Source organism: Prionailurus bengalensis, chromosome A1 (assembly GCF_016509475.1).
Source record: "Prionailurus bengalensis isolate Pbe53 chromosome A1, Fcat_Pben_1.1_paternal_pri, whole genome shotgun sequence".
Lineage (NCBI taxonomy): Eukaryota > Metazoa > Chordata > Mammalia > Carnivora > Felidae > Prionailurus > Prionailurus bengalensis.
Window position 1 is genome coordinate 118,106,163 of NC_057343.1, and position 21,612 is coordinate 118,127,774.

The following is a 21,612-nucleotide window of genomic DNA, read 5'->3' on the forward strand; positions in this document are numbered from 1 at the left end:
CTTGCGCTCACAAGCGCGCAAGGCTCTAGCTCTCCGCCCCGCACACCTGCGCTCCGCCCCCTGGTCCTGGGCTGGCGACTGGCGAAGGCATTTGGGAACCTAGGGAGGCTGCGGCAGCGCCCCCACCCCCATCTCCTTCCCCTTCCCACAGTCGGAGTTGTCCGAAGCCTGCCGCCGCTCCCAACCAGCCCGCGTCCCTCTTCATCCTTCCCTCCCCCCGCCTGCCGCGGCACCGGTATCTGCAGCCGCAGCCCGGAGCCGGTGAGGCGGCGAAGGGGGGAGGGGGAGGAAGCAAGGGATGAGCGCCGGGAGGGCGTCGGGGGCCCTGAGCCGGACTAGGACGCCCCTGGAGCAGGAACCCGAGCTGGAGCCGGAGCCAGAACCAAACCACCGGTACCGAGTGGGCCAGGTGGCCTGGATGGGAGGAACCCAAAGGGGTGGCATTGTGCGGAATACCCGCAGGGGAGGGGGCTGCAGAGGCCTGGCTCAGGCCAGCGCGGAGGAGGTGCGGACGCTGACTCAGGCGCGATTCTTAAGCCGACCGCCTGAGAATTCCGTCCCATCTCGCTCTGCAGTGTCCTTGGGAGGGACGGAAGCGCAGGACAAGCTGGAAAGGGGAACGCTCTGTGCGTCGGGGAAGCAGGATCAGGGTCGCGGAAGAGGGCTTGCGCATCCGCCGTCTGGCACCCCGGCCCCGGACCAGCACCCCTGACACGGACAGCTCCTTGGTTGGGTAGGGGGGTGGGGCCGGACCTCCGAGGCTTGTCAGTTTCGGATCCTGAGGACCGAATTCCTATCCCTCCCCCAGTCCCTAGCTGCAGCCCCCTAACCCCAGGAGGCGCCCTGGCCCGCGCTCGCCCCCCAGGGCCTCATGTCGGAACCACAGCCTGACCTGGAACCGCCCCAACATGGGCTGTACATGCTCTTCCTGCTTGTGCTGGTCTTCTTCCTCATGGGCCTCGTAGGCTTCATGATCTGCCACGTGCTCAAGAAGAAGGGCTACCGCTGCCGCACGTCGAGGGGCTCGGAGCCTGACGATGCCCAGCTCCAGCCCCGTGAGTGAGGAGCCTAGAACCTGGCTCAGTCACCTTTCTCCCATACCCTTCACCCCACACCTCTTTCTGCCTTCCTGGCCAAGAGACCCAGGCCAAACCCTTACCATGCCTTCAGGGAGGCTTAATGATGCTTTCTTGAGTCTGCAAGTGGGATGACACCATCCTGAAAGCAAGGCTAGAAAAGGCAGGATGGGTGGGAAGGGCTCACTGTTGGTAGTCTTGGGCTCCCACTTACCTTTCCCATCTTTACTGCCCTGACCCCTGAAATGCTAACATGCAGCATGATGGCAAACAAAAGGATAGATCTTGAGCAATAAGCCACAGAAGCCACCAGGTAATGTCCACGCAAAGCTGACTCATTTCCTGCTTCCTTGCCAACCTCTCATGCTTCAGCTGAGGACGATGACATGAATGAGGACACAGTAGAGAGGATTGTTCGCTGCATCATCCAAAATGAAGGTGGGTGTAGTCTGGCCCTTTGCTCTCCCTGCCCCGCAACCCACCCCCCCACCCAGTCCCCACTCAATTTTCTCTTGCCCTGACCTCCACCTCCACTGACTCCCTCTTTTCCTTCTCCTCTCAGCCAATGCTGAGGCCTTGAAGGAGATGCTGGGGGACAGTGAAGGAGAAGGGACAGTGCAGCTGTCCAGGTGAGCTGGAAACAAGGGCCAGCATGACTTAGCTTGCCTTGGAGAGTACCCTCTCCTCCAGCACAATCCTTTCCCAATGTCTTCGCATGTTTGGGGTGGGGGGAACGCAAAGGTGGCTAACCTATAGGAAGAAAGAAGTTTTGTAGGAATCTGAGTTCCTTCAAATTATACTTCCATCTGGATGTCATCAAGCCTAACCTTTATCCCTTGTTCCACTCTTTTGGGTTAAACAGTGCCCGCTTTCAGCAAACAACCCTGGGAGGGAGAACACATGATCATTAACGTCTTAATATTGTTTATTAGATAAATACAATAGTGTTGGGGCCTGGGGAAGGTGAGGCATCTGATGTTTTAAGAAGCGAAAAGGACAGGAGCAAATGGAAGAGGAAAGGAAATGGTAATGTCACTCCTGCTCCCCTCTTCCCTATTGTCCAGCGTGGATGCTACCTCCAGCCTGCAGGACGGAACCCCCTCCCATCATCACACAGTGCATCTGGGGTCTGCTGCCCCTTGCATCCACTGTAGCCGCAACAAGAGGCCCCCACTTGTCCGTCAGGGACGCTCCAAGGAAGGAAAGAGCCGCCCCCGGCCTGGGGAGACCACTGTGTTCTCTGTGGGCAGGTGGGGATAGAAAGCCCCAGGGAAAGGGAGTTTGAGGTGGGAGCCCCAATGATCAGGCACCTCATTCCAAAGGTGGTCCCCAGCTCTGTTCTCCTAGACTGTGAACTACAGCAGGAGTCAGGCTACACAGTATGCCCCACCATCTGGGGGAGGTCTCCCCTGCCCTAGGCCAGAAGGAAGTGGCCATGAAACCCAGGATGTCCCTGGCTAAAGGGAAGCTGAGCAGCCTCTGAATTATGGTCCTAAGCCCCAGTGTTCTCTCCCTTCCCAGGTTCCGGGTGACACACATAGAGAAGCGCTATGGACTACATGAGCATCGTGATGGCTCTCCCACAGACAGGAGCTGGGGGTCTGGTGGAGGGCAGGACATAGTGGGTAGTCAGGGGTCTGGGGGAGGGCATCCCAGGGCAGGGACACCTGCCATTGAGAGCCTGCCCCCTGAGAGGCCACAGCCCCTGGCCCTCGCCAGTCCCTTGGTGCAGAATGGAGGACTCAGGGACAGTAGCTTAGTCCCTTGTACACTTGAGGGCAACCCTAGAGCCTCTGCAGAGTCAGTGCTAGGGGCTGGAGGGAAGGGCCCAAGCCCAGGACTGGCCAGTCGAGAGGCAATTGGACAGCCAAGCAAACTGGACACCACAGATCACCAGGTATGAAGACATGGGCAGGGCTATGGTGGGCTCAGCTCTTATTGCCTCCTACCCTGGATTGAAGGGGAGGTGGCCCTGATATGACCCACATCCTGTTCTTCCATTGTTGACCACTTCTCTCTCACAGGTGTCTGCACCACGAGGAGCAGGGGGTGTGTGAGGTGAGTCTGCCTGGGCCCCAAGTCAGATAATCTCATCCTCCCACTCTCTACTTAAACTACCTAAGCCCATTGGCTCTCTGCACTCCTGGGCTTGGCCTTTGCTATACATTCTTTGGTTTAGTGGTGGGGAGTGGGCATGTGCCCCAGGAGGTAGGGAAGGTCCTGTAGCCCCTGGGTAAAAGCTGAGACACAGCTTGAATAGGAAGCAACACTGTTACCCTTCCTCTCCTCCAAGCCTCCTTCTTCAATGTACTGATGGACTACCGGCTGGCAGGGCCGGGGGTGGGTGGGCATGAAGGCCCTCCTTTCCACTGGACAGCTCTGCCCTCAGCTGAGGAACCAGCTCTACTTCCATCTGGAGTTGCATGGTCTCAGTCTGGGGGACCTCGGGAGAAGTCTCCCCACCCCTATCCCTCAGTCTCTTTCACTTCCCCTGCCTGCCAACAGGCCGCCTGACCCCTTCCCCGTCACCTCGCTCCATTTGCTAGAGCGTGGCAGCTGGGAGCAGGCCCCTGCCCTTGGTGGGCCCCTAAAGCAATAGCACCATAGGCCCCCTGCCCTCTTGGCACAAGAGGCCCAGGCCCTGGCTTGGGCTTAGTGCCCTTTATTCACTGTCAATAAATCCGCTCAGACCATTACAGCTGTTTTGCATACTGGCTCCAGCTCCTTTTGACAGGCTTGCCCCTGTTCCAGCCCCCAAACCCAGTGGCCATGGCATCTGGAGTGGGGTGGGTCACAGAGCCAGGGTGGAGACACAGATGGGCTGGAGCCACTCGAGACTTTGGAGAATTGGTTCCAGCCCCACAGATTTCTAGATATTTAACCCACTTAGAGATGGGGTGGTGGCAGAAGAAAAAGGGGGAGTTCCAGCCCTAGAAATAACAGGAGGACAATCAGGAGGGGAGTGAGTTCCAACCTCCGAAAAGGGGGAGAAGAAAAGTTTCTATTCCTGGAGGTGAGAGTAGAGATGGGGGAGACTCCAGCTTTTGGCTTGGTCACTTCAGATCATTGAGGGGGTGGTCTCTGACATCATGGAAATAGGGACAGCAGCATCACTGGGGAACAGCAGTCCCCTGGCTTCAGGTGAGAGGATCTGGGTGGCCAGGATCCGGGGCTTTAGCTGGTGGGGGAGGTGGTGGACGCATCTGTAGGGAACACACAGTCAGTGCTCCAGAAGCGTCCGTTGGGGATATCCCTGTCCATTTCGTCAAACCCCTAGACAAAAAAGGACAAGTTGGAATGACACAATCTCCTCCAGGGGAGGGGCCCTTACCGGCCTGAGTCGAGGTGCCATCATGTCCAGGGGTCCAGGACATTCCAGGTCTTGGTCTGCAAACAAGAACCACAAGTCAGTCTTCAGGCTTTATTTTGTTCACTGCTGCATCTCCAGCATTTACGACAGTGGTACTCTCTAAGTATTTGTTGCATTAATGAATAGTCACTAATCGGAGCCATAAAATACATCATTACATCCATCCTCAACATTTATTTGGCACCTGCTGTATAATCAGCCCCTGTGCAAGGTACCAGAGAGGGGAAGATGGAATTCACAGCACTCCCACTCCCAATGGCCATGCCAGGAACCTAAGAGTGAAAAACCAACAAACAAAATGAATAAATGCTAAATCATTCCAAGTGAACTACAGGTATAGGAGGTACAGAATATGCTCACAGGGATCTCTGGAATCAAGGAGGGAAGCTCCATGAAGAAAATAGAAGTGCCAGAAGGTTTTAGAAAAGGTAGACATTCCAAGAAAGAAAATGATGATACACACTAAGACGTTTGTAGGATTCAAGAACATTAGAGGCAGAGAATGCATACTGGGAAAACACTGGGAGAAGCTGGCTAATTTGTCAAATAATAATCATGAGAAAACAGCTACCAAGTGCATGAGTGTTATGTGCCAGACACAATGCTAGGCCCATCTTTCTAACTCTCACAAGAACTCAGTGAAGTAGGGACATTTCTCCTCACTCTGTAAAGGCCCAGGCAGGTTACACATAACTCCTGAAACCACACATTGGCAAGTCACAGGCAAAGTCTGAACAATGCACCTGCCTCCAAAGCCCAAGTTCTTCTCCCCATCATGCTTCTGTAAGCCTGAGGGAGGAGGTTCCTGAGGGCAGGCAGAGAAGTCAAGTATAACCTTGCTCCTTCTTCCTGTCTCTTCCACTCTCAGGGCCTCCAATGCCCTCTACTCACCCACAGGCAGCACAGGTGCAGGGGCTCCATCCAAGGCACAGGTGGGCACAGGAGGTGAGAAGCTGGGAGGAGAAGGGGACGGCAGCATCTGGGAAGAAGGGGCACACAGAGTTATTCCTGGCATATGGGAAAGTTTCATTAACTTTTTCTCTCACCTTGTCTTCAATGCCTGTCCCATCACTTCTCAATTTGGAGAGCCACCAAATGCTTATATCCAGGTGGGGGCTTAGCTGATAATACACTTCAATAACCAATATGTACTGACACTTAACTATATCCCAGACACTCTGCTGACACTTCATATACACTAATTAATTCATTCCTCACCACCATCCCATGAAGTAGGGATTTTTTTGTTTTCTATGTTAGAGGTCAGACTCAGATTAAGCTATCTATCCAAAAGCATGGAGCCAGTTAGTGGTCAAGTCCCAACTAGAACTGGTCTCCTGACTACCACGCCAAGGCTTTTCCTTGTAACAACAGGTACCATATATTAAAGAACCTCCTGTGGGTCACTGTGCTAGGGGCTTTACCTCCATTATCTCTAATCATGACAAGTGGGCTGCTGACACAGGTATTATTACCCTGTTTTACATGTGAAGACAAAAGCACAGAGGTTATATCACTGCCCAAGGTAATGCAGTAGGAATGAACTCAGATGTACCTAGCAGTGAAGTAAGACTATCAAACTCTAATGAAGACAGTTTGGGTTTCCTTCTTCTCTGCCCAGCCAAACTCCTTTGGGAGACCCAAGCCACTATAGGAGGTAAACCCGGAGAAGGGAGGGGGCATTAAGATGAATATGGGGCCTCACTGGAGTGGGAGGGTCAACCCAGAGGTGTCTGGGGATCCAGGGAGAAGAAAGCCTCACCTGTTCAGGGTCTGAGAGTTCATGGGGCCCTGGGGGGCCAAGAAGCTCCTCCACTAGCAGGGAGGGGAAGACCCCAACATGGCCTCCAAATTCTCCCCTCCAGAAGCCGTCATCCACTCCATCCTGGGCCCTGGGCAGCAGGCGGATAAGTGCCCCCTCGGGGAAGCTCAGTTCCTCTGCACTCTGTCCCGTGTAGCTGTATAGGGCACGGGCCAGGAAAGCTGCAGAAGCCCAGGAGAGATGCTGAGGGGAGTTGATGGATGGTAGTGCCCTCAGGACTATGATATCCCAGGGCCACAAACACTCGCTCCCCAGACCCAGAATTTCCCATTCTCACCTGTGGGCTCTGCCCCTGAGGGGTTGTCGCTGTCATGGCCACTCTCAGGGAAGGAGAGGTCCGGGAAGTTGAGATACCGCTCAGGGACAAAGCCTACCTCGCCGTGCTGGTTTCGAGCCTGTTCACCCAGCAATGTGAACAGATAGCAGACTTGCCTCAGCAGCCCATAGCCCTAGCCCTCCTCCTTAGGCTTCTAGCTTTGTCTGGCTGGATCCTTGCAAGCCATAGAGAAGACCTTCCCACTGCACCCTCCCCACCTGCCCACCACCAGGATCAGGATCTAAGGTCCATACCCACCTTGACCCATTCATCAGCATCTCCCTCTTCTATGACCTCCAGCCACTCGCCCTCTGTGATGGTCAGCTCATCCTCACGCCCTGCCTGTGCCCCACAAGGAAGGATTCAGGACTTGGCTGTCTCCCATCCCCACCTGTCGGAGGTCACCACCCCCATGCCCACCTGATACCTGATAGCCAAACACCACATGTGCAGGGCAGGGAAGGGGCCTAGTGGCCAAGGCTGTGGGGGCAGGCTCCTCAAAGAGCTCCCCTGTCTCCTCACATTCCTCAAAGTCCGAGAGCTCAGCATCCTCAGCCTGGAGAGGGCAGACAACAGACATCATAGGGGGGCCCCACACTCTCAAGCACCCATTTCATCTCCCACTCCTCCACTCTATTCTTAAAGAACACTGGCAGATCATTCCCCAAGGTGGCACCCCCCCCCATCTGTTCACCATGTATCAAAAGCAAAATCAACAAGCAGGGTAACACCAACCACCACAGAATTAGTCCTGAGTGCTTACTCTGTGCCAGGTACAACACCAAACATCTTATGTATATCACCTCATTTTATCTCCATAATGACCCAGTGATATTTTGCATAACTGAAAACCTCGTTTTACTTGGGAGGAAACTGAGGCTCAGAAAGGTTAGGTCACTTTCTAAGGTCACACAGCTAATAAGTAGAGTGGCTGGTATTCGAACCACTTATAATCTGTACTTAGAGCTTAGTTCATAACCACCATCCTATACAAGTAAAACCTTAGATTGTGATTAACTTGTTCTGTGAGTGTTCTGCACGAAGAGCAAATATTTCTAATATATTTTAACTTGATAAATGAGCGTTGTCTTGCGATATGAGTATTATGTGATGCTGAATGTCACATGATCACAACTGAGCCAATGGTTCTTGAAATTCACTTTGATATACAAGTGTTTTGGATTACAAGCACGTTTCCGGAACGAATTATGCTCGCAAACCAAGGTTTTACTGTACTCATGACAAAAGTTCACTGACACTCTATGCTACAAACCATGCAAAAAATTATACTTATTTCATTCATGCCTCACGACAACCTCTTTGACTTAGGTACGGTCATGATCCCCATTTTACAGGGTCTTCCCTCCACTGGGGAGTTCTACCCTTTACCTTCCTGGGTGTGTATGAGTACGGAGCGAAGGGTGCTCACCGTAGGAGACAGGTCCCTCTGGGACAGTCGGGCCTCACTGAGCCGTCGCTCCTGCTCCACCTCATCCTGGGCCTGGGTCATGGCTGGTTTCAGCCAGCGCTGCACATCTAGGCCAGCTCCTTGTAGCAGGGCCAGCCGAGCAGCCCCCTTCACCTGGCTCACCTGGCATTAGGAAGAGAGATCAATCAAGGCTATGGCTAGGCCTGCCTTTGGGAGGTGGGTGAAGCCTCCCCAAGTTTGTCCACCTTCTACCTCCTGCCACCCACTCCCCACCATCCAGAGAGAGTGGAGGAGAGTGTTGTGTAAGGGGGTAGGATCTCAGTGGCCCTAGCCACAGGGCTACATCTCACCTGTGCCCGCCGAATGCTCTCCCTCACTTCCTGCAGCCGCTGTTCTATGCCTGGAGCCTCCCGCTCTGGAGCCTGCTGTCGCCTCTGCTCCAGCCGCTGCAGCACCTGGTTGGGAAGGCAGAGGACAGGGGTGGGTAGAAATACTACGGGAGACAACTTACTATGGACATGGCACTTTGCTACTTGCTTCACATGTATTATGTCATTTAATTTTCCCTATGAGGTGGCTATTATTATTAACCCCACTCTAATAATAAGGAAACTGAGGTCCAGAGAGGTTGGTTAAGTCACTCCCTCACTCTGGGTTACATAACTAGGAAACAAGAGAGCAGGATTTGAACCCAGGTGGGTCTAACTCCAAAACCAGTGCTCTTAACTACTGTGCCACACTGTTGGCTTAATATACCTTTCCCTCCCCTCCTGCCTGCAGCCCTATGACATTCCCATTGATTCCAGGGTTCCCATCTCTCAGCTCTTCCTGCCCACCCATGATACCTGCACCCCCCCCACCTCACCCGATGCCCATGGTTCTGGATCTTGTAGTCTCGGGCGGCTCGGCTCGTCCAGCGCTGAACCTCTTTCTCCAGGCTACTGTCCCCAGCCATGCCTCCTGCGTCCCCCTCCAGCTCCAAGGCACACACCTGCAGGAACAATGAACACAGGTGCTGTGAGGAAGACCTGATATTGCTCCTTCACTACAGTCTCCTCCTTTTTTCTTCTTTCTGTCCTGACCTCCAGGGACAAAGAGGTGAGGGCACACACCTATGTATATAGACACAGGTGTGCCTTCCTGTGGACACAGAGACACAGAGAGTCCCCAAAATGGGATGTGGGTTGAGGGATAGAGATAGAACGATGAGGATAGTGCAGTCAAGGACCGGAAAGGTGGAATAAAATATGTTTATTTGTGTCCTGGTGGGAAGGAGGTGAACTAGAGTTCTGAAGCCACATAACAGTCACCAAGTCATTATCAGGACAAGGATGATGAGGGAGGAAGCCTAAACCACAGTCCCCTTTACATGTGGTTTGGTTCCAATGAACAGTGGTCTCACCTGATCAGTCCCTGCAGGCTGAAACTCCTGAGGTGGTGTGGGCGAAAATACTCCAGGCTCCTGAAGAAAAAGCTTCAAATCTTGCTCCCAGCTTACCTGGGGGGTTGTAAAAGGTCAAAGTAGGCACTCACTGGTTACCTCTCTAAGCCTGTCCCCAGCCCCTCTTGGAAGAAAGAAGGCAGATAATGCAGTGGGTGGTCTGTACTGAAAGAGCAGGGTAAAGAGGATCTCTGGGGAGGTCTTACAGGGCACAGCCCTCACCTGGGAGGTTGCCTGTGCTCCATGGCGGGCATGCTCCAGGGCCATCTCTGCAGCTTCCAGCTCAGTGTGGCTTAGCAAGGTCAGGGGGTCCCTCAAGTGTTCCAACAGCTCGCTGACCAGGGCCTAGAGAGAACCCTGAGATAATGACACTACCCTTCCCCCAGCATCTACTGCAAAGTAGGCTCTCTGCCCAGGTTTAGATTGGTATGGGCATGAGGAATTGGAAAGAGGGAAGGAATGAGACATTATTGCTGCTTCTAATAATAGGCCCTCACGTATGCATAGACCTTAACAGTTTAAAAAGCATTTTCACATCTATTCTCTCCTCTGAGCCCCATTAGTCTATAAAGTAGGCAGAGCAGAAGTTATCCCTGATGAGGGGTTCAGAGGGGTTAAGTGTTCTGCACAATGTCATGCAGTCAGCTAGAACTAGAACCAGAACCAGAGGATCTATCTTCTACCCACTCAAAGCAGGCTAGGTCCCTAACACCACCTAGTCTGGTGGTGGTGGGAAGAAAGGACAGGCCCTCCCACACACTGCCACCCTCTGCTGAGAGGCAGGGGTATCTGGGCTGGGACTGGCCTTGAGCAGGGCTGGCAATTCCTCCTGGTAGTAGTGGTCAAGGTGGGCATTGGTGGCCACCAGGTTAAGCAGGTACTCGTTGCGGGCTGTTCTCAGCTGCTGGGAGTACTGGGCTGATTGGGCAGACAACTGGGAAGAGAAAATACATGTCAACAGGGACCGCTAGACCCTTGGGGTCCTTCCAAGGCCAATCCATATCCAGAATGGATTCTCACATTATTGAGTGCTTACTATATACCTGGTGCTACACTAAAACTTTTGTACACTCACAACTCGTGCTCAAGATGCACTGGTGGTGTCTGGGTTCATTTAAAATAAAATCCCAACTGCTCCTTACTGTGGTTTACCAGGTTTCATGTGAGCTGCTCCTGCGACCTCTCTGACCTGTTTGCACAGTACTTGTCCCCTTGCTCACAGTACTCCAGCCACACTAGTCTTCTTTTAGTTCCTCAAGCCCACAAAGCTATTGCCATCTCAAAGCCCCTGAACTCACCATTTCCTCTCCCTGGAATGTTCCACCCCTAGATCTTTGCATGGCTGGCTCCTTCTTGACAGGCCATGTATTCAGAGAAGCTTTCTCTCTAAATTACACCCTGTTACCCTTTATCATAGCACCTTGTTTTGTTTTCACTTAGTCTGATTATTTGTTTATTTACTATCTGTCTGGCATTCACCAGACTCTGAAGGCAGGAACTCCATAGAATCCTCAATAAATGCACAGTAAAGGAATAAAAAGAAATGCACTATTTCCGTGTTACAGATGAAGAAAATGAGATTCGGAGAGATCAGGTTAACCAAGGTCAAGGACTGAAGGTGTAGGGAAGCCTGGATTCATCCCAGTCTCTCAGATTTATGCCCTTGGCTTCCAAACCACGAGACTACTCTGCCTACCTCCTTCCTGCCTTCCCTCATATCCACATCCCCCAAACCTTGGTGCTGAGTTTCTGGAGACTGGTTCGAGTGTGGAAGAGCCCATGGTCACTTCGGTTCAGTCTGTGCAGGCAAGGAAGAGGAGTCGAGTTTAGGCCTGGCTGTCATGCCTTGGATCCCCTCCTCCTGCCAGGCTTCCCAACTCCACACGACCCCACCTAGCCTGGACATCAGCCGCCTTCTCCTGTGCCAAGGCCCACACACGTTCCCGCTGCCCATACAGCTTCCGACTTCGGCTCAGCTCCCGGACAGACTGCAGCACCTCAGCTTGTGCCCTCTGGAGGTTCTCTGCTCCCTAGGGGCATGGACACACAGAGTCCTGACCTGGATCACCCCAGCCCTGAGCCAGCCCTTCCTTCATCCCATCCACATAGACATACCTTCCTAAGCACCTGCTCCTTGGCACTCCGCCCTGTGCCCCCTGCCAGGTCACGGTATCGGTCAGATGCCTGGAGCCGGGCTTGGCCCCCAGCCACGGTGGCATCCAGCAGGCAGCGCCAGGCACCAAACACCATCCTGCCTCTCCCCATAGAAGGTCTGTGTTGAGGAGGAGAGCACTCCAAAGCTTCATGAGACCCCCCCAACCCCAACACCATAAGAGACAGAGTGCTTTCCCATCCCCCTTGTCTGGGAGCCTATCAATCGATCAGCCCATTAGCTCAGCCACAAGGATCACTCATGCCCTCTGCCCGCACCCACAGTGTCCTTGCTGGGTCAGCTCCTCTCTGGCTGCTGTGTCAGCTCTACCTACAGCTCACGTGCCCTCCCCCCTCACTGACTCTTTATTCCCATAGATTCCTGAGACTGAGCTCCTCATCTCTTCTAGGTCTCCTGACCTCCCTACCTCCATGGGACCCACCTGCTGTCCATCTCCCCACTCCGGTGCCCTTCCCTCTTCAAGAATGGCCCAGCCAGTTTCTGAAGTGCCTGGTGGGAAAGTCATCATAGACCCAGTTACCTCTCAAAGATTCTCACCAACTGGGAAAATATGGGATCAGAGTATACTAACGCCATTCATCAGATGCATATTATGTGCTACTTACTTTGCTAAGTGCTTTACATGCATTAACCTATCCCATCCTTACAACAACCCCACGTGAAGGTACAATTATTATTTCCATTGTACAGAGAAAGATGTCAACGCCAAGAAAGGCTAAGTACTTTGTCCAAGGTCACACAGCCAACAAGTAGCACAAGAAAGATTTGACACCCCTCTGTTTAGGCCTTTGCTCTTGACCAGAACAGAAGAATGTGTGGAGAGACAATGCTGGTGGTTTAAAGGAGGCTAGAACAAAAGACAAAGTCCAGAGAAAGGAGTTCCATACCTGCCCATACTCCCGTTCAATGGCTGCCCTCTGCTTGCTGTAGGACCTGTGGAGATAAATGGAGCAGGGTGGTGTTACAGTTTAGTCCTGTTCTCCCACCCTCAATCCTCTCCTCAGCCTGGGCAGGAGGAAGAGTGGGGCCAGGCCTAGAGTGTGAGTATACCGGGAGCAAATGAGACTTAAGAGAGAGTCCTTGAGATCACCTCAGGCAGCTGCAACCCAGAACAACCTCACCTCATTGCTCAGAGCATCAGCAGGATCCTCCCCGCCCCCCCCCCCCCCCCCCCCCCCCCGGAGAACCATCAGTGGGCTCAGACGTGAGGACTGATGGGGGCCTGAATACATTGTCCTCCAGCCTTCCAACAGGTCTGGAAGAGGGAGGTAAGATTCTGCTCTAAGCTTGATTGTGTGGTGGAGGGAGTGGTATGGGGTCAAGGGGTTTCAGGGAGGGTACGTGCGTGTTTCTGTGTGTTGGGGTGGGAAGAAGGATAAGTCCTATCTGGTATCTGGAGAGGGAGGCCGAAAGTGAGGGCCAGTAATGGGCAGGGTGGAGAACTCTTCACCCTCTGCCTCCCCTCCCCGGCCCAGATCCGACGGATGTAGGTTTGAGGAGAGGCGGGGCGCGCAACGGCGAAGGGGGGGGGGGGGTACGTGGAGGGGATCAGAAGCTACCTGATGTCCTCCAGTAAATCTGCCTCCCTCTGCTGCCGGGTCTGAAGGATGCTCAGCTGCTCCAGGAAGCGAAGCTTCACCTCCTGAGCCGGCTTCACCTGTGAGGGTAAGAAGAGGATGAAGACCCCCAGTGCCTGAGACCTGGCAAAAACACTCCGCGCAGGGAGCGGTGAGGGGGCGGGACCGGGGAGGGGCTGGGCTGTTTCCTGGGTTACTTCTGGGTTAGGCCCTGAACCCTTACAACTCCTTGTCCCCCACTGCGGTTCCGGAGCCCCTTAACTCCCACCATTCCGCCAGCCCACCAGGAGTCCCCATTCCCAGGCCAAGCTCACTTTTCGGGGCGGCGGCTGCATCTCCGATCCGGCCAAGGCGAGAGACTCGACTCCGGAACTCGAGGAAGCCCCGCCCACGCCAAAGCCCCGCCCCGGACCTGGCTCAGCTCCGCCCCCGTCCCGCCCACGCCTCGTCCGACTTCGCGCAGTGCTGCGAAGCGCGAAGGTGCCGAGAAGAAACCGGATCAACTTCTGTTACTACTGCTAAAACTCCGGAAAGGGTCGGAGCCGCCGAGTGGACGCCGCGTCTGCTGCGCGGTAGGGAAACTCTTAAGTTTCTGAGTCAAGACGCCTGGGTTCTGTTTCTAGTAGAGCCACTGACTCAGCTCTTAATTATTTCTAATCATTCATTTACATATGCAGATCTCCGGTGATGGAGCGAAGGGTGATGTGTGGCAAGGAGGAACTCAGTTTGTGACCAGGGAAACTGAGTCACTGGATGCCTGAGCAAAGATGATTTTGACAAGGGAAACAGGACTGTTCTCAGACCTTTCCCAAATTCCCAGAGAACTGGAAAAGCCAGCCTGAGTGGTGAGAAAATTGCCTGGAGCCAGGAAGAAACCAGTCCCAGAGGAAAACAGGTGTGTCTGGGGCCAATGGAAGCTAAATGGTACTTTTGAGTGGATATAAGCGGGGAGATGGGTGTGGGGCCTTGCGTCCCAGAAGGCCCCTCTCACCGTTAGGGCCTACTTTTCAGGTTCTGCACTGCAGTCCTGTGGCCCCAAATTCACATTTCCAACAGACCACTGACACCAGCACTTGTATATCTAAAATTTTTTTTTTCAACATTTATTTATTTTTGGGACAGAGAGAGACAGAGCATGAACGGGAGAGGGGCAGAGAGAGGGAGACACAGAATTGGAAACAGGCTCCAGGCTCTGAGCCATCAGCCCAGAGCCTGACGCGGGGCTCGAACTCACGGGCCGCGAGATCGTGACCTGGCTGATGTCGGACGCTTAACCGACTGCGCCACCCAGGCGCCCCACTTGTATATCTAATAGATACCTCAAATCTTTAAAACTGCTCCTTCTCCCTGACCCTTCCCAAGTTATCTTCCCCAGATAAAATGCCAAAGGGCACCTCTTTCCATCCAGTTAGGAAAGTCTGAAACCCAGAGTCAGTCTGCCCTTTTCTCATACCCCCACATTCCATCCGTTAGCAAGTTCTATAGGTTCTATTTCTAAAAGATCTCTTATTGATCACCTTCGTTCAATTCCCAAAACCACCAACCTAGTCCAAGCCCCATAATCAGTTTTCTGTCTAATATCTGGTCTTTCACTCTCTCCCCACCCCCAACTCCCTCCATAACCCATTGTTCACAAAATAGCCAGTGATTTATCTTTTTTAAAAAAAGAAAATGAGATCCTATCACTCTCTTCTCTCATTTGCTTTAGGGGCGCCTGGGTGGCGCAGTCGGTTAAGCGTCCGACTTCAGCCAGGTCACGATCTCACGGTCCGTGGGTTCGAGCCCCGCATCAGGCTCTGGGCTGATGGCTCAGAGCCTGGAGCCTGTTTCCGATTCTGTGTCTCCCTCTCTCTCTGCCCCTCCCCTGTTCATGCTCTGTCTCTCTCTGTCCCAAAAATAAATAAACGTTGAAAAAAAAAAATAAAAAAAAAAAAACTTCTCATTTGCTTTAGAATAAAATCCAAACACCCTAGCATGGCCTGCAAGGCTGTGCATTATTGGGCCCCAGCCAATCTTTCCCCTTTCGGCCCATACACTTCTCTGGCTCCCCACTCACTGTGCTTCAGCAACTCCAGCCTCCTTGCTGTTTCCCCAGCAGGCCAAGTCTTCCCATTGCAAAGCCTTCATGCCTGCTGCTTTCCCTCTCCTTCTGGAGTGCTCCTTCTTCCAGTACTCCACATGTCTGGCTTCTTTATTTTTTATTTATTAAAAACATTTTTTTAAAGTTTTTTTTATTTGAGAGAGAGAGAGAGAGAGAACAGGGGAGGGGCGGAGAAAGAGGGAGAGAAAATATCCCAGACTCTGTGCAGTCAGAGCAGAGCCCTATGTGGGGCTTGAACTTACCAACTGTGAGATTGTGACCTGAGCCAAAATCAAGAGTTGGACACTTAACCAACTGAGCCACCCAGGCATCTCTTTATTTAAGTTTTTTAATTATTTAAGCAATCTCTACACCCAACATGGGGCTCACACTCATGACCCTGAGATCAAGAGTTGCATGCTTTTTTGACTGAGCCAGCCAGGTGCCACCAAATCAAGTCCCATTAGTTTTTTTGTTTGTTTGTTTGTTTTGTTCTTTAAGTACACTCTATGCCCAGCATGGGTTTGAACTCACAACCCTGAGATTAATCTGAAGTACTCTACTGACTGAGCCAGTCAGGCACCCCTATCTGGCTTCTTTAAGTTTCAGCTCATCACAGAGGCCTTCCCCATCCTCCCAGCCTAAGGGCCATCTCCACAAACACATCACTTTAGGTTTAATTTCTTCACATCACTGAATTAGTTTGTGTATTTAATGTTTTCTATTCCTCTACACTGGAAGCTCCATAAAAGCAGGACCCATCTGTTCTGTTCACACTGAATACCTAACACCCAGTTAGGTGCTCAGTACATATTTGTTGAATGAATGAACGAACAAACGAATGAATGAATGAATGAATGAAGCATCAGTAGCCTTTGGTTCCAAGGTTTATTAACAATGACACATCTTTTTTGGCTCCTCTTTACCCCAACTCTCAACCCCAATCAATCTCCCGACTCTAGGTCTTCAATGTAGTTCCCAAATGTAGGAGGTGGGGTAGGATAGACTTGGAAATCATTCAGCTCTCTGGCTTCCAAATCCTTTTTTTTATTTAATGCAGTAAAACCATTCTTTTCAAACCCAAAATGTCTCACAGGACACCTACATATCAAATATATAAGGAGTTGTCCTTGATGAGGAAAAATATGTGGGGCTTACTGCTCTAAGAAACAGTTTGATGTTCACTGTTCTCCTTATTTCAGTGACATCATGGTACATAGAATGAGTGGAGGTTCAGTGAGGGCCATATTCTGACCCTCTCTGGGCAGGAGAGTCCAGAGCCCTGAGTCCTGTGGTCTTTCCATAGCACCACACTGGATTTTAGAGTCTTTCCATCCAGAGCAGAGGAGGCTCCCAGCAGTGTCTGCCATGGTGAGAACTTGGGTCTTCTGGTTACCTACCCCTTCAGACTTCTGGTCTTAGGGTCATGTGAGGGGCTGGCTGGAGGGTGAACTAGAAGAGGAAGGTTGGGTGGGGAAGCCAGGTGTCTGTGTCACAAGGCCATTGGGGCTCGGGGACTGAGGGCTGGAGGGCTGGGAGGGGCTGCCTAGGCCTATGGTGGTTTCTCCCTTCCTCAGGATGAGGCTGTTAAGCTCTTGGAGCAGCTGTTCCTCCAGGGACCCACGTGCCTGGGAGCTGCTCTTTGAAGGGGGGCCTGGAGGGAGCTCTGGTGGCCTTTCCTCTGGGCCTGGGGCACCTGCCTTGGGGAAAAAGGGTTGATCAAAGGACCTCTGGCTGGTGAGGGGCGTCTCAGGGTTGGCTGTCTGATCTCTCATGGTGGAGAAGGAGGTAGAGGTGTCCTTGGTCAGTTCAGGGAAGGCTCCCACTTCCTCATACACTGGCTCCTCATAGACAGGCTCCTCCAGTTCCTCTTGCTCCTCCACAGACCCCTGGGTTGACTTCATTGGCTGGATGGGAATGAGGTGGCATGAAGCAGGCACGGAGTTAGAGTTACTACATTATTAATCACTAACATTTATTGAGTTCTTCTTCTGGGCCAGATGCTCCAAAATACTTTGCATGTATGATACCAAAATAACTCTGTACAATGGGTTACACTGCAGGTGAGTGAACTGAGGCACAGAGGGATTAAGTAAGTTGCCCAAGATCACACAGTGAGTAAATGGAAGAACTAGGGCTTCAGCCCAGGTCTAACTCTAAAATGCATTCACTTAACCACTTTCCTTCTCTTTCTCAGATCTTATGACCACTTCCCTTTTCCTTGTCACATCCTACCGTCCTTTATTTTTCTGATTCCTTCTGGTCCCTCACTATACACTGTCCGTCTCCTTCTCTGTCTCTCTGTCTGTTTGCCTGTCTGTCTGTCTGTCTCTCTCTCATACACACACACACACACACACACACACACACACACACACTGATGGCCTGCATCAGAACAAATAGAGAGGGTACACCAGTTCAGGCAGCACAGAGGAACACACAGCTGATGGGCACACAGCTGAGACAGGCACAGTACTCACAAAGAACATGGACAGGGTCCTCCGGTTGTGAAGTCGCCGCTGGGCACAGGTGGGATGGGGGTGAGGAGAGGGAGAGACATAGAGACACAGTGAGGCCTGGCAACAGGAGGCAAGGGTGGGGAGTGGGGACACAAAGAAGGCAGAGGGGGGGCACTAGGATGACAGGCACACCACTCCCCTCCTGCAGTGTGGCAAGGACACAGGCAGGGATCAGGAGGGCACTGGAGCAGGCTGGGGGACCTCACCAAGGTCTGATTTGCAGAGAGGAGGGTGGCCCCACTGTCATCCCCTCTGATGGGCAGCAAAGGCATAGTGCCAAACTTCTGACGGGCGAGGTCAGAGGAGGAATGGCGTCGTAAGACCACTGGCTGCTGGTCATCGTGCTGGAGGGAATTGAAGAATTGGCACAATGGGTATGGGTGGTACTGAAGACTAGAGCTGGGACCTCCAACCTAGCCCTCAGCTTTCTCCTTCCCCTCACCTGGGCTTTGAGGATGCTGGTGGTCCAATCCCACATCTCATCCTCATCACTGCAGGACAGGTAGCTGGGGGTGATCAGAGGGAAATGAGCTGGAGAGGAGGGATTGTAGCTCTAGGGATGGAGGATAGGGAGGGGTTGGACAGGGTGCAGGGCTAGGCTAGAGAAGAGCCAGGCTGGCAGGTACTCACAGGTGCATCTTCTCCAGTATCAATGTGAAGCCCCACCTAGGAGGCAAAGGAGAACAGAGACGGGTGATTAGAAAGGCCAGAAAGGTGATGGCAGGAAGGCCCTAGAAATGTGGGCTGGGGAAGGACACTCACGGTGTTGGAGGCTTTAACTTCTTTCGGATGCCCAGGTAGACCTTGGAACCTTCCAAAGGCCACTCTCGTTCTGGTTTAGAGCTCTGAGAACAAGAGGGCAGTCAGTGAAGTCAAAAGGTGAGAGAAGGATCACAGTCATTTGGGTCAAGAAGTCATGGAAACATTGGGGTTATGCAATCACAGGGTCACAGAGGTCAAAGGACCAGGGCAGCAATGAGATTGATAAGCACATGATTTGTGGAGTGAGAGGCTTGATGTAGTCACAGCTCCTCCCACAGGGCTGCCAGCCTCCCTCACCTTCTTTTCCTTGAGCAGCAGCAAGCAGCGACCACGCAGCAGAAAGAACCTCTCCTGGAAGCGGTTTCCCAGTAAGCGGGGTGGCTCCTCCCTACATCGCAACAGACCCACCCTTGGGCTCTCGCGGCGGATACCTGGGCACAAACGGGCAATGCTGGGTGGAAGGTCCTGGGGGAGAGGCCTGGGGATGGGGATGCTGGACTGAAGAGGGAGGTTCACCTGTGAAGAGGCAGCCGGCCTGGGCCAGGGAGACTTTTCTCAAGAGCAAGGAGGCTGAGCAGGGCTCTGGGAGCTGGCACCATTGAAGGGCCTGCTCTAGGACCCTTTCCTTGGGGTGCAGGGGCCGCTCTAAGGAAGGGGTAAAGTGGGAGTGAAAATCAACCAGAATATCCGTCCACAGCCTGGAGCCCCCAACTCCTTTCCCACGAGTCACATTCATTTATCCAATCCGCCACCCAGCCACAAGTATTTATTTTAGCACCGACTCTGTGCCAGGCACTGTGCTGGCCCTGGGGATACAGTGATGAGCACGAAACACAAAGCCCACAGCACAGTGAGGGAGCAGACCTTAAGTCTGCCTTAAGTCAACCAAAGAATTGCAGACAATTAGTGCTTTGAAAGAAACAATAAGAAGCTGAGAGAGAGGAGGGCAGCCACTGGGACAGGGTAATGCCCAGGAAAGGCCATTCAAATTTTTAAATGTTTTTTAACATTTACTTATTTTTTTTTCAGAGACACATAGAGACAGAGCGTGAGTGGGGTAGGGGCAGAGAGGGAGACACAGAATCTGAAGCAGGTTCCAGGCTCCAAGCTGTCAGCACAGAGCCCGACGAGGGGCTTGAACTCATGAACCATGAGATCATGACTTGAGTTGACGTCAGACACTTAACTGGCAAGGCCTTTCAAAAAGGGGGCATTTGAGGATGAGACTTAGGCCAGAAGGGGTGGGAAGAACAAGCCATGCTAAGATCAGGGGAAGAAAATTGCAGGCATGACAAAATGCAGGAATAAAGGCCCTGAGTCAAGAAAGATGTGTTTGAAGAACAGCTAGCATGGCTGAAGCCCAGAGAATGAGTTATGTGAGATGAAGTCCAAGAAATAAGCAAGGTCCAGACGCTCAGGGATTGTGGGCCATAATAAGGAATTTGAATTTTATTTTAAGTCCAGTGGAAAGCCATCGGAAGGTAATGGCATGACGTGATTTACGCTTGCAATGCGTGTTGACTGCTGGAAAATGGATCATCGGGAGGCAAGAAGGGAACACTAGCCAGCTATTCCCTTTCTGGGGCTTTACATTTTAGTGGTTAATGTTGGGAGAAGAAAGATAGCAGTGACTTCATCTTGGGTGGTGGTAATGGTGGAGATGGAGAGAAGTGACAGATTGTAATAGAATCAACAAGACTAGGTGGTTGGGTTAGGTGTGAAGTTGAAGGAAAGGGAAGACTCCCAGCCTTGATAACTGAGTTAGGGAAAACTGGGAAATAGCTGGGGCTTTTTGTTAGGTGAAGGGGTCTGGAAACTGAGTTGAGTCTTGCACATTTTAAATTAGAGATGCTTATGAGACGTACAAGTGGAGGTGTGCAGTAGACAGTTGAATATGTGAGTCTGGAGCTCAGAGGAAAGATCTGGGCCAGAAATAAAAATTTGGGTGTCAGCTTTTTAATGACACTTAAAGCCACTGGAATGGATGAGGCATCCAAGGAAGAATGTAGATAGAGAAAGGAAAAGGGTCCAGGTTGAATACTGGGTTCCTCCAACATTTGGAATCTAGGCAAAGGAGGAAGAAAAGCCTTCTTTGATGCAGAAGGGAAACCTAGGGTTTGTGGGGTCCACAAAAGCCAAGAGAGAAGAGAGTATTGAGAAAGAGGGAGTGGTCAACAGTGTAGAATGTCCCCTCACATGCACGAGGACAATGTCCACTATATTTGGTAAAAGAAGGCATTGGTGACTTTGATCTCCCCCCATCACATGTGCATCCACACACACATGGTCATGCTCACCAAGTTCCCCGTGCTCACGAATTTCAAACGTCACCCATAAGTCCATCCCAGCATCTGTCCCCCGCATCTCCAATACCTGGTTAGTCAGCTCCTCAGCAGTCAGTGTCGGAGACACCTGGGGTCATGGCAAGAGCAGGGGACCCATGCTGGTCAGTTCACTGACCCTGCTTCCCCCAATCCTCCCATCTCCCCACCTGTCCCCTTAGGACTGACCTTCAGGGTAACACAGTTGTCTGGGAGCTGCTGTTCTATATAAACCTCCATGATGAGGTCTCCAGCCTGGGACAGCTGAGGGGACGGGTAAAGTATTCAGGAGGACACAAGAGAATCCAAAATATCAAGGTCAGAGGACTCCTTATGTTGCCTCATAAGCACTTCCCCCCACAAAAGTCTCCTCCTACCCCTCATCCCCAATGTGGCTCAGGCCCTTATAAGAGAGAACCCCAGGAGTGGCAGAACCACATCTTCAGGCTGCATGGGTATTTCCCAAGGCAGTACAACATATGGAAAGACAAGTTTAGAGTCAGACTCTCTGGGTTACATCTCTGGCACTCGCTACAGTATGACTTTGAATAAGTGACCCTCAAGGCCTTCTTTTTTATAACTATTTTTTTAATGTCTATTTATTTTGAGAGAGAGACAGAGCAGGGGAGAGGCAGAGAGAGAAAGAATCCCAAGCAGGCTCTGCGCCATCAATGCAGAGCTCAACGCGGGGCTGAAACTCACTAACAGCCAGCTCATGACCTGAGC

General features: G+C 52.2%; 3 protein-coding genes and 1 long non-coding RNA gene across 10 annotated transcripts in view; 2 read left to right on the forward strand and 2 right to left on the reverse strand.

Annotated features, from left to right (window-relative positions):
- Positions 1-3,772, forward strand: RELL2 (RELT like 2). 2 transcript variants are annotated; one of them, XM_043582209.1, is made up of 8 exons: positions 1-393; positions 576-1,055; positions 1,449-1,514; positions 1,639-1,705; positions 2,141-2,326; positions 2,598-2,973; positions 3,101-3,134; positions 3,370-3,772. In XM_043582209.1, the coding sequence occupies exons 2-7, from the start codon at positions 872-874 to the stop codon at positions 3,131-3,133; spliced, it is 912 nt and encodes a 303-aa protein (XP_043438144.1). In that variant the 5' UTR covers positions 1-393; positions 576-871; the 3' UTR covers position 3,134; positions 3,370-3,772. The 2 variants fall into 2 exon arrangements, with proteins under 2 accessions (XP_043438144.1, XP_043438196.1); XM_043582261.1 differs by having other exon boundaries at positions 809-1,055.
- Positions 1,719-13,629, reverse strand: FCHSD1 (FCH and double SH3 domains 1). Of its 4 annotated transcripts, none has more exons than XM_043581492.1 (20): positions 13,519-13,629; positions 13,187-13,284; positions 12,515-12,560; positions 12,049-12,116; positions 11,570-11,705; positions 11,348-11,484; positions 11,189-11,252; positions 10,260-10,388; positions 9,677-9,799; positions 9,416-9,511; positions 8,879-9,004; positions 8,364-8,468; positions 8,014-8,175; positions 7,012-7,140; positions 6,843-6,926; positions 6,546-6,663; positions 6,209-6,429; positions 5,338-5,425; positions 4,408-4,463; positions 1,719-1,826 (listed from the first exon to the last, which is right to left on the reverse strand). In XM_043581492.1, the coding sequence occupies exons 1-20, from the start codon at positions 13,537-13,539 to the stop codon at positions 1,734-1,736; spliced, it is 2,100 nt and encodes a 699-aa protein (XP_043437427.1). In that variant the 5' UTR covers positions 13,540-13,629; the 3' UTR covers positions 1,719-1,733. The 4 variants fall into 4 exon arrangements, with proteins under 4 accessions (XP_043437427.1, XP_043437340.1, XP_043437606.1 ...); XM_043581405.1 differs by having other exon boundaries at positions 11,570-11,726; XM_043581671.1 differs by lacking the exon at positions 1,719-1,826 and adding an exon at positions 1,984-4,279.
- The window catches only part of LOC122484346, a 9,651-nt gene continuing 1,566 nt past the window's right edge, over positions 13,528-21,612 (forward strand). The window contains exons 1-2 of the long non-coding RNA XR_006297562.1: positions 13,528-13,776; positions 13,882-14,099. This is a non-coding gene — a long non-coding RNA (uncharacterized LOC122484346). The remainder of the gene's footprint in view (positions 13,777-13,881; positions 14,100-21,612) is intronic.
- ARAP3 (ArfGAP with RhoGAP domain, ankyrin repeat and PH domain 3) overlaps positions 16,154-21,612 on the reverse strand; it is a 25,072-nt gene continuing 19,613 nt past the window's right edge. For 2 of the 3 annotated variants that reach the window (XM_043581188.1, XM_043581099.1), the window contains exons 24-33: positions 21,076-21,150; positions 20,863-20,977; positions 19,082-19,210; positions 18,863-18,996; positions 18,566-18,648; positions 18,434-18,469; positions 18,246-18,309; positions 18,010-18,147; positions 17,765-17,803; positions 16,154-17,191 (exon numbers count right to left, since the gene is read on the reverse strand). In XM_043581188.1, coding sequence (XP_043437123.1) covers positions 16,709-17,191; positions 17,765-17,803; positions 18,010-18,147; positions 18,246-18,309; positions 18,434-18,469; positions 18,566-18,648; positions 18,863-18,996; positions 19,082-19,210; positions 20,863-20,977; positions 21,076-21,150 — 1,296 coding nt within the window. In that variant the 3' untranslated portion in view covers positions 16,154-16,708. The remainder of the gene's footprint in view (positions 17,192-17,764; positions 17,804-18,009; positions 18,148-18,245; positions 18,310-18,433; positions 18,470-18,565; positions 18,649-18,862; positions 18,997-19,081; positions 19,211-20,862; positions 20,978-21,075; positions 21,151-21,612) is intronic. The other variant, XM_043581269.1, reaches the window with a different exon arrangement.